The sequence below is a fragment of the Vitis riparia genome, chromosome 7 (genome assembly GCF_004353265.1).
Source record: "Vitis riparia cultivar Riparia Gloire de Montpellier isolate 1030 chromosome 7, EGFV_Vit.rip_1.0, whole genome shotgun sequence".
Lineage (NCBI taxonomy): Eukaryota > Viridiplantae > Streptophyta > Magnoliopsida > Vitales > Vitaceae > Vitis > Vitis riparia.
Window position 1 is genome coordinate 23,961,612 of NC_048437.1, and position 15,673 is coordinate 23,977,284.

Sequence of the window (15,673 nt, forward strand, 5' to 3'; positions counted from 1 at the left end):
TGCATGACTGTGAGTTAATATTTCCATTCTAATGGGTTTTTCTACCTTCTTCATTTATTAGTTTAGTCTTTGCTTTGGAGTTTCTGTGGCTGTTTGTTGACCTCTCCATGTTGAAAATAAAATGATCCATAAGTCACTATCACATTGCGGGCTGGATTCCAGACATGGGAGCATGAATTTACATGCAAAAAAACGTGGGACAGAGTTTGGTTTTTTGCAAACCTTTTTCTTACTGGGTTTTATGTTTGGTTGTTGGAGCATGAATGGTATTATTTAAGGGGAAAAAAAGAAGAAAGAAACATTGTTATTAAGTTATAGTTGTGTACTTTTCTGTGTTGATCGTAACTTTTAGTTGATGGAGTTGTTCATTACATGGTGGTGGTTGATACCATGAGAATAATTCTTAAGAAATATTTATATATTTTTTGATAGGTTATAATTCTTAAGAAATATTATTTTCAATAAAGTTATAAAATGTGTTTTTGAATTTTTATTGAAATAATATTTGATTATCTTCAAAAGCAAAGAAATTAAGAAGAAAGAAAGATGATATTTATGATTGACATCCAAAAATGTGAATTAAAATGCTTTAGAAACCTGATTCCAAGGAAATAAGGAAAGTTAAATTATCAAAACCAGGAGGAAGAAAAGGAAATTATTAACAAGAATTTGTATATGAAATGTAAGTGGCATTAGTGAAGCAGAAACCGAATGAAGGACCTGAAAAGGCATAAAACATAACAAGGTTGGTGATGAAATCACCTCTCAAGGTAAATCATGAGAACAGTGGGGGAGAAAGCTAAGTTATCAACAATGATTTGCAGATAAAATGAAGTGTTTGTGAAGCTGAAACCAAATGGTGGACTTGAAAAGACAAAAAGTAACATCAATGCCTCTGAAAAGATACTTTAAATTTTCATTTGTTTATTTATTTTGTTACAAGAAATTTGGTGTTGAGACAAGAAAAGAACCAGTTTAGAATTTGAAACGACAAGGAAATGGATTGCTGCATAAACCAAAATATGAGTATGAAATCTGTAAGACACAATAAAAGATGTCTTCTGGTAAAAATTGTTTAGCAGTCAGGTAGGAGCATGTATGTGAAATGTCCTTTTGGAGCAACTTGAGGTGAATGAATGACATAACAAATTGAATTTGAGACATGTGCATTTTTGACTTGCTAGGTACAGCCTCAATTGGAGGACAAAATGAAAGGATATAGGCTATAAGATGGTTTGGTCATGTTTAGCATAGATCAATTATTGGATGGTTAAAGAGCAATTTGGTTTTAATTGAAAGCTATGGAGGATTAAGTGAGCAGAGGCAGGGTAAGATGGTTTGATCATTGTTCAGCGTAGACCGATAAATGATTGGGTGGGCAAGGAGCAATTTGGGTTTAGGTTGAGGGTGGTGGAAGCTGTGAAAGAAAGACATGACAGGCCATGAGTCTGCAGAAGATGTGGAGGGAGAAAGGGGTTTATCTGATTTAGAAGGTGAAATAAACTCCTTAACTGCTTCTTTGTTCAATTTTTCTATTAATCAGGTCTATAAATATCTGAGGTTGTATTGATCTTGATGAGGAAGAGTTTGCAAGGGAGAGGTTTCTTCTAGGGATTTGCCATACCAGAAAGGAGAGATGCTAGGAGTCCAGGGATGGATAATTTATAAGAAATGTTTTGAAATATTATGTTTGCAATAAAGATGTGACTTTCTAGAAGCTGCAAAAGGAGCAGGGCTTTGCGTTGCCAATCCCAAAACATTGGGGACAAGGATCACAGAAGAGTAATGATTGATAGTTAGATATTTTGGCAGGCAATTATGTCATGGACAAGAAGATATTTAGCCTTCTCAAACAAGCATAGTGAGAGTGGTTCTGGTTGATCCCAAAAGCTTGCCCCACCCTCTTTTTGGGTTGTTCCAGTTTCATCTGGATTGAACTCACTGGTAAGGGGCCCTTCAATGCAGCCTGTGGGGAGGGTTTGTGGCCTAGGAATTGTAAACCGGCATTTGATAGGATTAGCATATAAATAGAAAGAGCATTCAGACATTTGATGGGCCTCTACCCTCAACCATTGAGAAAAAGACACCTAGTTTGATCTTTGTATGAGTTTATCTTCTGGATCAAATCAGTACGGATTAGATTCCTTTATGAAATTGCCAGAGAAAAAGAACACTGGAAAAACAAAAGTTCTATGAAATTTTATTCTTTAATTCTAGTGAAAAACAAAGTATGGATTAGATTCATACATGAAATCACAAGGGAAAAATCCCTCTTAAAAGTTCTTTTTCTCTTCTCCCTAAAATGATTAGATTCAAACGTTTATTTCTTGTGTTTTTCCTTTTCTTCTCAAGAGAACACCATGATCTGGGTAACCGAATGTTTGAAGGGAATCTTTTACAAACCAGGGGCGAATATGCTTCAAAACAGAGAGAGTAAACTTCTGTATAGTTGAGCTTTAGACTAATCAATCAGGCTTCTTTGGTGGTAGAAATGATTCTAAATGTGTCACCTTCAATCAAATCTACAAAGTTTCCCTAAGGCCAAACTCCATATCCATGAAATCTACTAATCACAGTGCCAGCATGATTATTTTAATTGCAGAATCTAGATTATCAAATCTGATGCTTGATCCATGGTAGATCTTAACACGTTTTTCTTATATTTTATATTTCCGTGGCGATAACGATTGTTGAACTTGAAATGCAATGCCATACCATGGAAGTTTAACGTTTGACTACTTTTTCATTCCCTGATTTTGTTTATTGTCTGTTGAAGCCATTGCTGACACTATAACTATTGATTTTGATGGAGCATCTAGAGCAAAAGATGGGATTTATGGCTGATTAAGCAAGCTCTAATTTCAAAACCTGGAGACATTTTTCCGGGGTTAAAGCAAAATTAACTAGCTGAACATGGAATCTGAGATTAGTTTAGGGTACAACATCAAGAAGGCGCAATCTTCTTTGTCCGGTATGTCTACCTACCTAGCACCTACCACACGGTTCCTTAACGAACCCCTAGTTTTAACGCATAAATACGTTATTTTCTGTGGTTTCAAACTAATGATATTCTATGTTCAAGTTTCAAGGTGTATGACCATGATAGCAACCATGACTAATCTCTGTGTCATAGCAAGGTGAAAGAGCAAAATAAGTGGGGGTTGTGAAAGAAGACGACATATCTAGTTGAGAAATTGCTTTCAATGCAAGTTAGGGTTTAAGGGGAGGTTTATGCTAAGGGTCAATACCAATCAAACAATGTTAAATGGTCCATTCTCATCCACGTAAGAGCCAACTATTAGCCAACTATTGTATGGTGTGGGCTTCGATGCAATGATGCAATGTGGGTCTTTATTTGTGTATGCATGGGTATTGTTTTTTTGCTTCAAATAATCCGTATTCTCATTGTATTCGCGTACATACGTAGTAGAAGAAACCGAGTTTGATATGATTTATCAATATAATTTGAATTTAATTTGTTTTTCATGGGTTTGGTTCAAATTCGTATCGATGTGTTTGACCTGCTTAATAAATATTTTTTTTTTTTATCAATTTGCATAACATGAATCGATTTCAATAATAACATTTAATAATCATATTGATTAGTCTGATTATAATTATAACATATTTAAGTTATATTTGATTCATTTAAATTTAGAGTATGTTTGATAATTATTTTTAAAAATGATTTTTTATCTTTTATTTTTTTTCTTTCTGTTCATAAGAACAAAAAATATGGTGTTTTCTTTCTGTTCATAAAAATAGATTAAAAATATTTTAAATTTCTAAACAGATTTTTATTTTATAAAATATTGAGAACAGTTTTCAAAAACGTTTTCAAAAATACCTACCACGGGTCAATACATCAAGTTAGAAGATTTAATCGTATTATTAATTATTTCGTGTTTAAATTGATCCGTATAATCAAAATTTTGAAATTTGAAATTTGAAATGACACCCGCGTGTTTTAGTTCCTAAAATATCTCTGAGACTCTCACCCCACACGCCTTCCCTTTCAAAGAGAAAGTTGGTATAGTATAATTGGACCAGCTGTCAACACATGAGCGAAGCGCGTAACATCTCGCATTCTAGCGTGTGCGTCTAAAGTCATCATCCCAGAGTCCAGTGCAGAGGAGTTTTCGTTTCCTTTATGACTCTTAATTATTACCCCGTGAGTTCATATTATAATGTCCATACCATATTCTATTTCAAACCAACAGAGAAAAATGTGACATTTTGTATGCATCACACTCCTATGTTTCCCTCAAGCCACAATCCCCAGTCGCCATTAACTTTCTTTAATATGGATAACCCTGTATATTATATGATTTGGAATAAATGAGATTAGATTAAAGGTGAATAATCCCCTCTCCACATCACTACCCCTGGGGTGGGGTGATGGGGGCTGATGAACGAAAGCTTATACTTGTAGAAAACACTTTCCCATGTTCTCAAGCTATCAACCCAATCTTTACAAACAGTTAAGCACTTGCATTTTTTTAATTGTGATTGAGACATCAAGTTTTTAAATTTATGAGTGTCTATGGCTAATTATTTTATTATTATATGGTCATTCATATGCCTAATTGGCTTCAAATATTCTCCTTCCCTTTCTTTAATCACGGCATTTTCGCCTAATCTGAACATCGCGACAAAATATTTAGGCGGGTTTTGGTTTTTACATAAAGTCTGAATTTGTCTCAAATCCGAATAGAAATCATTTTTTTTTCTTATTGAAGTCCGAATTTGTCTTAAATCCATGTAAAAAAAAAAAAAAAAAAAAAGGTGGGGGGGTTTTCAAAGTTGGACTTCAATTGCTCTTTTGGATCAGCCATTGAAGTCCATGGTTCAAAGGTTTGGAAGGATTATGGTCTTTATACTCCAGCCATTTTTAGATCAGAGAGAGAACCATGAGAGAACATGAATGTCAATTCCTCTTGCTTCAATTGTAAAGCACTGCCAAAAGTAAACGTGTTACCACAATGATATGTAAAAGAACAATAAAAGATAGCCAAAAATACTCTTCTCATTCATATTTTAGGACCCATTTTGAACGACTGGACGAGATGCTTTTGGCTTCTTTCATCAGCTTCAAATTAGCTAAATTATGGTTACAAACCTCTTTATCGATGTCCCAGAAAATATATGTTAATGAAGATTAACAAATAATTACTAAAATTAATTATTGGGATGATGTATTTTGTATATTGCCACTGAAATTAATGATCATATGGACAACAACCACTACTAGGAAATTTAAAAACAAGGTGGCAAGGAACCCTAGAGAATGCCACCTGGGTTTTTCTTATTTTTGGGGCTGATTTGGAGGGATTTGATACGTTAATGTGTAGTGAGATGGCCATGGTTCAGACTTCAGAGACATATAATAGGAGGATGAGTTTATGAAACAGAAGGCAATCAAGGAGGCTTTAAGGGATGGTTGATTGGATTCAAGCTGTGTGGAGAGAAGTGCCCAAAACTCCCACAGCACAGCCCATAACTTAAGGAAGTGAATCAAGCAAAAGGACATTTTGAAAAAGAGGGGGAGAGAAAATTATTGGTTTGAAAGATACATAGGAATATGAAGCCGTCACTCATTCTCCAACATCAATCCACACCTAACAAAAATGCCCTTCTTAGCAAAAACCCTAACCCTAGAATTCACCACTCATTTGTACTTTTCTTTCCCTGATGAGGGTGGTCATGATTTTATGTAGAATAATCTCCTCAAGTCACCCACCCTTGACGTATACCTTAGGTAGTATGAGGTGTTGCATGCTTTTCGGCGCAACCCCTCCATTTCTCAGCCTATTTTCAGCCATTTGGCCATGGACACATCACATATCCACTAGGGTTTTAGCTTCTTGAGTATAACCTAATTGCTACTTCATCAAGAAGAAAACCCCATGACTTATCTCCGCTTAATTAATTAAGTTTACTAATTATCTATTTTCTTCTCAATCTATGTGTAAATTATTGAGTTGTAATCATGTAGTCATATCATCTTTTTGCATTGAGCTAGTCTTATCTATGTAACTGAGTAAACCCTTTAGAACATGTAGTTGCTAATTGTGTCTTATCAGGGAGTTTGGTCATGATAAACCCTAAACGGTTATACACCATTGGTTCTTCCTAAAATTGTTACTGCTAGCTAAACTAATGATCGACATTGTGTCGTTTTCGGGACATGCAAGGGTAGTTTTGACATTTGAAAAAAATGTTAGATCTTAGGGTTTTTGTGTCACATTCGTTAAGTGAACATGGAGCTCCATTATTTGATTAAATTTCAATCTGTTCCAGTGAGCAGAGGGACCCCAGGGCCCAGTCTAGTCATGATCATCTATGAAATACCATCCTAATTATTATCATTATATGATTCATGCCATGACAAACCTCTTTTTGTCTTCATTTCTATTATTATTGCCCTACCTACATCACCGAACCAAAAAGAAAAGAAAATTCACAAAACAAAAATATGAGAATTTTGCAGTATGTATGAGGGGGCTAGCTGATGTGCTTCATCATTGACATGGACCCCAGATGGAACACAACCCCTCATGACCCACCATTGAATTCATCCTAAAAAATTCTTCTCTGATTGTTTTTTTTCATTTTTTTTGAGAATATTCTTCTAAATGCATAATTAGGATTGTTCCTAATTAGGGTTTAAGCTTGATATCAATCTTTGAGTTGTTGAATTTTATTTGGAGTTGTTTTGAGAAAGTTGGTCCATGGTCGTTGATCGAAATGGCATGGTTATTGATTAACATTAATTATCCTACAAATAAAAAATTTAAATATATAGATATTGGCTTAATTATACCCTAAACAACCTCGTTTGTTCAATAAAACACAAAAAGGATTTTGAACTTTTTGTGCAATAAAACAAATTATCATTCAATATTTTCTCATTGACAATCATATATTATGCACTTTGTCTTCTTCCAGTATTAATTTAGGTGGCATCTCATAATAGATTGCATAATTTTTCAATGGTATGAAAAGATAAAAGGAACTTTTGAGGACAAATTAATCAATCATAGAATGCTTGAAAATAAGATCTCATGAAGTCTCTTAATTATTAGATCTGTCGAATTTTGCCTTGCTTTAATGCGCAAAATTATCCTAATTGGATAGAATAAAATTCTAAAGACACAGCTGCCTTACATTGCTCAAATCAAAACCACTTTTAAAAACGAAGGATGGTTAATTGGTTTACAAATCTATACATTGAATGGATAGGGTTTTCTCAATTGATCAATCATTTGTTTTTCGGTGTCTGCCATGTGTATGGCACATGATCGTCCATGTCAGTTATCGATACTTTAGATTAGAAAAAAAAAAGGAAGAAAAAAGAAAAAGAAATTCTCTTTATCCTCAGATATTGTAACTAATGGAATTTTCTTGAACATGGATAAAAGGGGTAGTTTGGAGGTTTTCTCTCATAAAATGGTTTGGATTTTGTTCATATATTAGCATTTATTGTTCCAACTCTTAGGCCTCTATGGGAAGATTTCTTGTGGCTTTGGTTTTACTTGAAACTTCCTACCATAACTAACAACACAAGCATACCTTTACTAGAATATATGTATATATTATTGTCACATTCTCTGGCAGACCCAAGCTTATCAACCCAACCATTTATGTATGTGTATATATATAGCACAAGCCACACTTTATATAATATTGCAGAACAAAGAAACCAAAGCTTCTATTCTTTAGATCTTCTTCCTCCCACCTCCTCACCAGTTCCCCCCAGCTGTGTTAGACTGCTTTGGAAATATTTATAACTCATAAAAGCTTTTGGAGTCTTTGCCACCAACCTTTTTCCTCCGAACCAAACAACAACATTTGGATGGGTTTAAGGGACATAGGAGCCACACTGCCTCCTGGGTTTAGGTTTTATCCCAGTGATGAGGAGCTGGTATGCCATTACCTCTACAAAAAGATAACAAATGAAGATGTTTTGAAGGGTACTTTGGTGGAGATTGATTTGCATATTTGTGAGCCATGGCAGCTTCCTGGTAGGCCCTTTTTCACCCCATTAATTTCCATGGTTTCTTCTTCTTGTTTGGAGATCTTTGTTTTCTCTTTCGGTATTTTCTTCCATATCTTCTCATAGTACATGATGATCATAATCTTTTTTTGATGATAGAAGTATAGGTGCTCACATCTGGGGTAGCTTAGAATCATTCTTGTTGGTGTGCTTTAGCATGGCTGAGGATACTCCAACAATAAAGAATGATTCCAGCTGTTTTTTGTTAATGAGACTGAGAGGCAACCATCTGTGATTTCATATATAATATTCTCTATTAGAATACTTATTCTTTCTCTGGAATAATGCCAACTTCATATCTGTTATTCTTTCATGATCATTGCTCATTTGTATGAACTGTAAGTATCCTAAATTCCGAACTTCTCAAGCGATATACATTAACCAAAAATTTCCTTATAATTGCCATAGTACCATAGGATGCTGGAAGTCATGTTCTAAAAAGATGAGATGGTCTGAATTTATTTACAAAGGACACCATAAACCCAACATTCGGTTCTTTTGTTGTTTGTTTCTTAAATGATGGCAATTTATTTACGAAAGACACTGTAAACCCAACATGTGTCTATAAAGAAGACTTTTTGTGGCTACTAAGAATGATATATTCAAGTATATATCTCATTCACAAGTCACTTATATTTATTTGTATATTTATTTTCTTTGACAAAGGGGTCACTTGTCCTTTTTATCGCCTTTTCTTCCTCATTGCTGCATCTATGGAATGTTCACTATCTCTAAATACATCATCTTGGCTTGCAATTTTGCAAGAAAACTTCTGAGAAATCTCTCTCTCTCTCTCTCTCTCTTATGGATAGATGGTCTGATAATATGGTAGGATACATGTCTTGATCATAATGATATATCATGAGCCTGCTGTCATCACTGTAATGGTATTCTAAGACCATCCAAGAAATTCCTAGTATGGCAGTCATGAGGTGCCATGATTTAGTTGGGAGCGTAGTCTTGGGACAGCTCTCAGACATGTCTATTTTCGGTACTGTAGGGGCCTTCACAGCTCTCAGACATGTCTATATTCAGTACTGTAGGGGCCTTCACACGTATGTCCCTAACTAGATGAACAAGCACATGTGATCTTGGGTTGGTTATATATATATATATTGTATGTCCATGGATATATATCTGGATCCGGTGACTTTATCTTAACAACTAATCAATACTTTATTTAGTGTAAACCCCTGGTAATTTGTAAGTAATAATATCATTGCATGTAGTACTGCATATTAAAGTAGAATAGTTTGATGTCACAGAGAAATTTTACTCACCCTGATCCCATTCTCCATTGAATTATTGACACGAAACACACCCTTAGCTTTAAGTTGATGTAATTTTTGAGCTAAAGCATAAGGTGATTGATGTGGACTTTCTAACATAGTCAATTAGTAGATGTGAGTTTATTAACTGCTTAATTATTGCTTCAATCTTTCGTGTGATTCAAGCAGTTTCCCCTTAAAAAAATATATATTTTTTGTGTCCTGGTGGGGTGGTTTTGTGAAGCTGAAGTACATAATAGACATATAGAAATATATTGCATGCCCATGTAGATTAATTCCTCTCAATTTCCTGAATAAAGTTCTGGATTTTATTCTTATCCTATTTATCTAACGGCTAAACCCTATTGCATGGGCTGAAGATGTGGCTAAGCTCAACTCAACTGAGTGGTACTTCTTCAGCTTTAGGGACAGGAAGTATGCGACGGGCTACCGAACCAACAGGGCTACAACATCTGGATACTGGAAAGCCACAGGAAAGGATCGACCCGTGCTCAACCCGACAACCCATGAGGTGGTGGGCATGAGGAAGACATTAGTCTTCTACCGAAACCGAGCTCCAAATGGTATCAAAACCGGTTGGATCATGCATGAATTTCGGTTGGAGACCCCACATATGCCCCCTAAGGTTGGTTCTCATGGGTTGTTTCATTGTCAGTAGCATATCATTCCACGGACACAATCACAAACCCTTGGAGGGTTTGGGGTGCCCTGTGGGTTCATTAATAGCCTTGCATGATGATACAAGAAACTGACAACGTACTCACTTGAGTCACTTCAGTAGAAACTTTCAAGCTCAAAATGGACAAGCATTTTGTCCACTTCCTTGCATGTCCTCCCTTATCTTTCCAATAACAAATAAAAGGCAGAAACCCGAAAATTATTACTTCATCCCTCACTCCATTTTTAGGGTTTTAGAAGCTTGTATTGTATAAAAACATAAATGCTAACTGAGGTTTCACTCATGGAGTACAGGAGGACTGGGTGTTATGCAGAGTCTTTCACAAGACCAAGTCAGAGAGCAGCTCCAAGCTAAGCCCCCAATATGTGTTTGACACTACAGCCAGTGCCTCTTCTCCACCAACTCATGATCAAACCCTACCATGTGGGTACCAGCAAATACCCTCATTCTCCCCAACCCACCCCCACCAAAACCATGACCAAACCACACTGCTAAACCTAGCAGTCCTAAGCCCCAATCTTGTCCACTTCGCCTCTCAGGAGATGAATCCATGCGCTGCAGCCAATGAAATCAACTCCAAAGGTAGTGGTGCTGATGAGTATGGGTTCTTGTGGGACATGAGCTGCAGCCTGGGAGATGGGGTGCCTTCATCAAATCTGGAGGACATGAGATTTGAAGAGAACAACAGTATAGTTTTCCTATGAAAACATACTCCAAAAAAAAAAAAAAAAAAAAAAAAAAGTAATAAATGAAGGAAAAACACATACCCAATTAATTTCTTGAATCTTGGTCAGGTTATGATATGCATTTGTTGTGTTTGAATTAAGCTTATTGTTTAGTTAATTAAGACATATATGTATATGGTAGGTTTATTTAGCTTATGTTTAGCTTATGTATACATGTTTCATAAATCATTTGGGCTTTGTACAATTTAATTATCAAAATCATATTCTTTATTTTAGCTAGTAAATCTCTTGTGGGTTCTTGATTTCATGATTTCTGCAAAATTATTTCTAAAAGCAACATGATTTCACTAGCTAATGCTTAGTACATCATTGTAAATTTGGCTTCAACAACTTGATTTTGACATGACACTCTCATATTAAGAGAATCGAGAAATTAAATTAAAGCTATAATGAAGATGAGATGAAGTCATTTTTTGACTAGTGCTAATGCATGTCACAACCCTAATGATTATTATGCAAAAATTATCTAGAGCTGAAATAGTAAAGTGTCTCCAAATGATTTCTAGTTGGAAATAAAAAATAAAAAATTCCATTTGGATAAGGGGGAATTTCTCCTAAAGCTTTTTTTTTTTTAAAAAAATATATTTAAATTGAAGCAGGAATTCAAATTGAAAATGATTTCTATGATTATGAAGACAAAGGGATTAATTAAGAAATATCTCTTACAATTATGAAATCATATTGGATTTGCTCAAATTTAAAAATGAAGATGGTAGGTTTTATTCTTTATAACAGAAGATAGTTTCCTAATTTAGAAAATTTGTTTTATAAATTTCAAAAAAAAAAAAGGATTTTTGACAATTTGTTTTGTAAATAATTTATTTTTTAAATTAAATTTAAGGTATTTTTAGTTTTTTTTTCTGTATTTTCAACAATAATTATAAATATAAAAAATATTTTAAAAACTTTTGAATTATACATATATATGTAATACAATTTGGGTGAATAAATAATAAAAAAAAACCGCTTTGTATATTTAAGTTTTCAAATAAAATTTTATTTTTAAGAATAATTGATAACTATTTTTAAGAAACTATTTTTTGAAAATGTTTCCAGAAAAATTCTTAAACAAGAATTAAAAGGGCTAGTCAAATTTTTAAAGAACAATTTGAGATGGCAACCATAAATGTTAAACACCCTGAATTTTCAATATATTTTTTTTCAATCTTATTTTCCAACAAAGAAAAACACAAACAAGAATGAATGCACCAATACCCTCACAACAAAGTAGTTAATGCAAGTTATCCATAAATGAGTCAACACTCCCTAATCAAGATGTATATGTAAGGTTGTACCTCGGGCAAGTTGGTTGGGTTGATAACTAACTCGAACATGTTAGCTTAAGGGTTCTCCTAAGTTCATTTCGATGATAATAAAACATGGTTAAATGTAATAATGTATTTAAATCAAGTAAAATTTTAGGTTTTATTAAAAAAAATAAGAAGAAAGCTTAAGTTCGCTTGAAAAAGGTTTACAAGACATGAAGAAACAGATCTTTGAAGACTCATAAAATCTAGAAAATTTTGTAAAATGAATCTCTTAGGTGCACTTATGATTAAAGTGATTTTTATGCACTTTCATTGCATTTGTTCATAAAAGTGACTTTAAACGTTTAAAAATTGAATGAGTATTATTTATACATAGAAACTTTTAGGCTAAATACATTCAAAATTGACTTATAAAGGTTTCAAAATGATTTGCTCAAGTGTTTAGGTGGTGAATTGAAAAACGAAGGTTTTTGGGCAAGAAATGGTTTAATCGGTTAAAGGGGAACCCTAACCTAGTCAAACCGATTAGGAATTAGTTCAACCAGTTAGGTCTTCCTAGTCAAGGACCAGTTAAACCAACTCAAAACTCTCTTTTCTAGAACCTTAGTGTTGCCAGTAACAGCTTAGCCTTTTCCATTCAAGCATTGATCAAGGGTCAGTCAAGCCTTAAAAAGGATAAACGATTACCTGCAATGCATTAATGCTCCAATGACTAACTAAATGGCTAAACTAAAGCTTGATCGATGAAGGATTATTTTTGTTGAATGAGGCATCTAAGTCTATTTTTTTTTTTTATAAATTGAAAGCTCTTATGTATTTATTGAGATGAGAATATTTGCATTAACTTACCTACCTACCATTTTCTCTCATTCAAAGCTCTTAACTTAAGTGCATTTACTCCTCACTTGTTAATCCTTTTAGTGCATCCTCTTATATTCATCCTAGCATTTTATTTTATTTTTGTATCAAGCTCAACTTATGCTAGAATTGAATGTTGTAAAATCTCATCTATTGAGGAAAGGTTAAGTGATTAAAGCTTCAAGTTGTATTGAACTTGAAGGGAAGTATAGTGTCCATTGGAGCCATGAATCTAAGTATACAATTGAAGGTTTGGTTTGAAACCTTGATTGGTGGAACCCTCCCTTGGAAAGGAGTTTGAAGAGAGCGGACGTAAACGGATTAGTCGAATCATTGTAAAAAAGTTTGCATTTTTCTTCCATTGTCTATTTAATTATTTATTTGCTTCAATTGTTGCTTAATTTGAATAGTTTTTTAGAAAGTTCTAATCACCCAATTCACCACCCCTCCCCTCCCCCCATTTTGAGTGTTTTTTCTTAATTAAATTAGTCTTGTTTCACATAACCTAATCTGAATTAAAAAACAATCAATTTGAGTCAAATTCAACATGACCTCTAATTTGAGGTATTCAACTAAAGCTCAAACCTCATTTCTCTAAGCTCGAGTTGAATTTGGGTTGGTTGGGTTACACTTAGGTTGGTTGGATTAGACTTGAGTTGGTAGTATTTATCGAATTGCATAATTCAAAATCAATTTATAATTTTTAAATCTTTTTATATATTTATATCAAATTTAAATAGTAAATAGGATAAACTCTCGAGATAACAATAAAAAAGTAATAATATATTTATATATCTTTCTAAAAAAGTAAAAAAGGTGTATAATATAATATAATTTGATATTTTTTTTTTAAAAATCTATAACAAAAAGAAATATTATTATCTAAGATAATAAATATTATAAATATATTAAATCAAGTTTGGGTTAGGCTCTGGTTGTTTGAACCTTGGCCTGAGCCTAATCAAATTGAGCTTTAACTAAAAAAACCTAACTTAAATTCAACTTGAGTATTGAAAATGATTACTTAAGTCCACCAAACCATCATGTTGGTTAGGCACAACCCACCTAAGTTGCACCCTCATACAAAACATTTCATCTTCTTAAAAATACATTTTCACATATCCATTAACATCAATACCAAATCAGAAATTCTTTCATACTATTTCAAAGCTTAAATGATGCAATTCCATCTCATTTTCTCAATTAAACAACATAAAAAATTAATAGAAATTTCATTAAATAAGATAAACTAATAAAAAAGAAGGAGGAAATATAAATGGAAAGATTTTAACATGAAAAACCTCTAATAGGATAAAAACCCATCACACTATAGGTGATAAAAAATATTCACTATGAAAAAAAATAACTAAGTATAAAGATTTACTTAACTCAATACTTTAGTCATCTTCCCTGAACTACTTGCTTAAACCCTTCAAATTTTAGTTACCTACTTTCTTCTTTCAGAATATACTTGGAGTTCATACCAAGCTTGATTTCAATCTTTTTTTTGAATCTACATACGAAAAAAATTGGGTTTTACCTAAAAAAATGATGAGTATGAGAGTAGAGATGAAACTTATAATGAATTAACCCATTTTGAAAGAAATTTTTATACTAAAAAATTATTTTAAACTAAAACCCATAAAATTTTCTCTCAAATCAAACACAATTCAAATTTAATAAAGCACTTGAAGCTCAAGGACATGTCACCTAACTCTCACAATTATATTTTTTGTCATTTGCAAAAAGGCTTAATTACCCGAGTTTTAAAACTCATCAAATGGTTGAGATTTGTTTTTTTATTTTTTTTTATTTTAAAAATAATTACTCAGATGTGATCAAATTCCTATTGATCAAATGAGATCATGAAATTCTGGGTATAACAAAAACTATTACCATTTAATTTGATAGATCAAATCCAAATATTTTAAATTCGAAATTTGATACTTTTAAGCTTTGATTCCTATTTTTAACAAAAGAATACAAATTTAAAACTTACTTTATCAATATTTGATATCATCCATCACCTCATAATCACTTACCATATCTTCTAACAATATTCAATCATGAACACATTAAAAATGACAAAAGTCCGAGGATGGATTTAAATTAATTTAGGAGAACATAATGAGAATTTTGATCCGGAATTATCAATACACAAAAGAAGGTTACACTTTGTATCATCAAACACCATAACTTTTAGTTATTTTATTTAAATATTAACAAATTAAAATTTTTAATTTTTATCTAAAATCTAATGTGGCTTCAAATAAAAAAGCAAATACCACTCAAAGTGTGGTTTTGCAAAATTCTTACCACTTAATAATTTTTTTTATTAATTCCCACTTCAAATGAAATTTATTTATAATCAAACCAAATATTAAAATAACAAAATCAAAATAAATTTGGGTACGATTGGCAAATCTAATTAAATAATCTTTTGTATAAATTATAAACATCCATCCCATCATTGAATAGATGATAGTACGGATTTTTCTTTATGAAATATTTTACTTGAAGTATATCATCCAGATCTACGTGTATTAGTGAAAAAAAAAAAAGGGATGATGCATGACATTCGTCTGAAAAAAAATTATATATCCAAAATAATTTAAATATAAACAGCAAGACAACAAGGCTACCCTAATCATGTAGATTTTTAATAAAAGTTTATTTAGAATTTATAATATTATTATGACAAATAGTATTAGATTAAATGATAAATCATTGGCTTTTTTTATATTGAAATTATTTATTTTTTTAAATATAATTTTTGT

At 32.7% G+C, this 15,673-nt stretch overlaps 1 protein-coding gene across 1 annotated transcript; it reads left to right on the forward strand.

Annotated features, from left to right (window-relative positions):
- The first annotated feature begins 7,677 nt into the window (after positions 1-7,677).
- Positions 7,678-10,994, forward strand: LOC117917906 (NAC domain-containing protein 21/22-like). The gene is made up of 3 exons (XM_034834376.1): positions 7,678-8,024; positions 9,705-9,970; positions 10,318-10,994. Exons 1-3 carry the CDS (start codon positions 7,856-7,858, stop codon positions 10,726-10,728), a joined length of 846 nt encoding a protein of 281 aa, XP_034690267.1. The 5' UTR covers positions 7,678-7,855; the 3' UTR covers positions 10,729-10,994.
- Positions 10,995-15,673: the final 4,679 nt, after the last annotated feature.

Bases quoted from the DNA above. Each gene is read 5' to 3' on its own strand.
- LOC117917906 (XM_034834376.1), top strand. From the start codon at position 7,856: ATGGGTTTAAGGGACATAGGAGCCACACTGCCTCCTGGGTTTAGGTTT. The intron at 8,025-9,704 runs GTAGGCCCTTTT...CATGGGCTGAAG, and splicing joins TGAGCCATGGCAGCTTCCTG to ATGTGGCTAAGCTCAACTCA. The intron at 9,971-10,317 runs GTTGGTTCTCAT...CATGGAGTACAG, and splicing joins CCCCACATATGCCCCCTAAG to GAGGACTGGGTGTTATGCAG.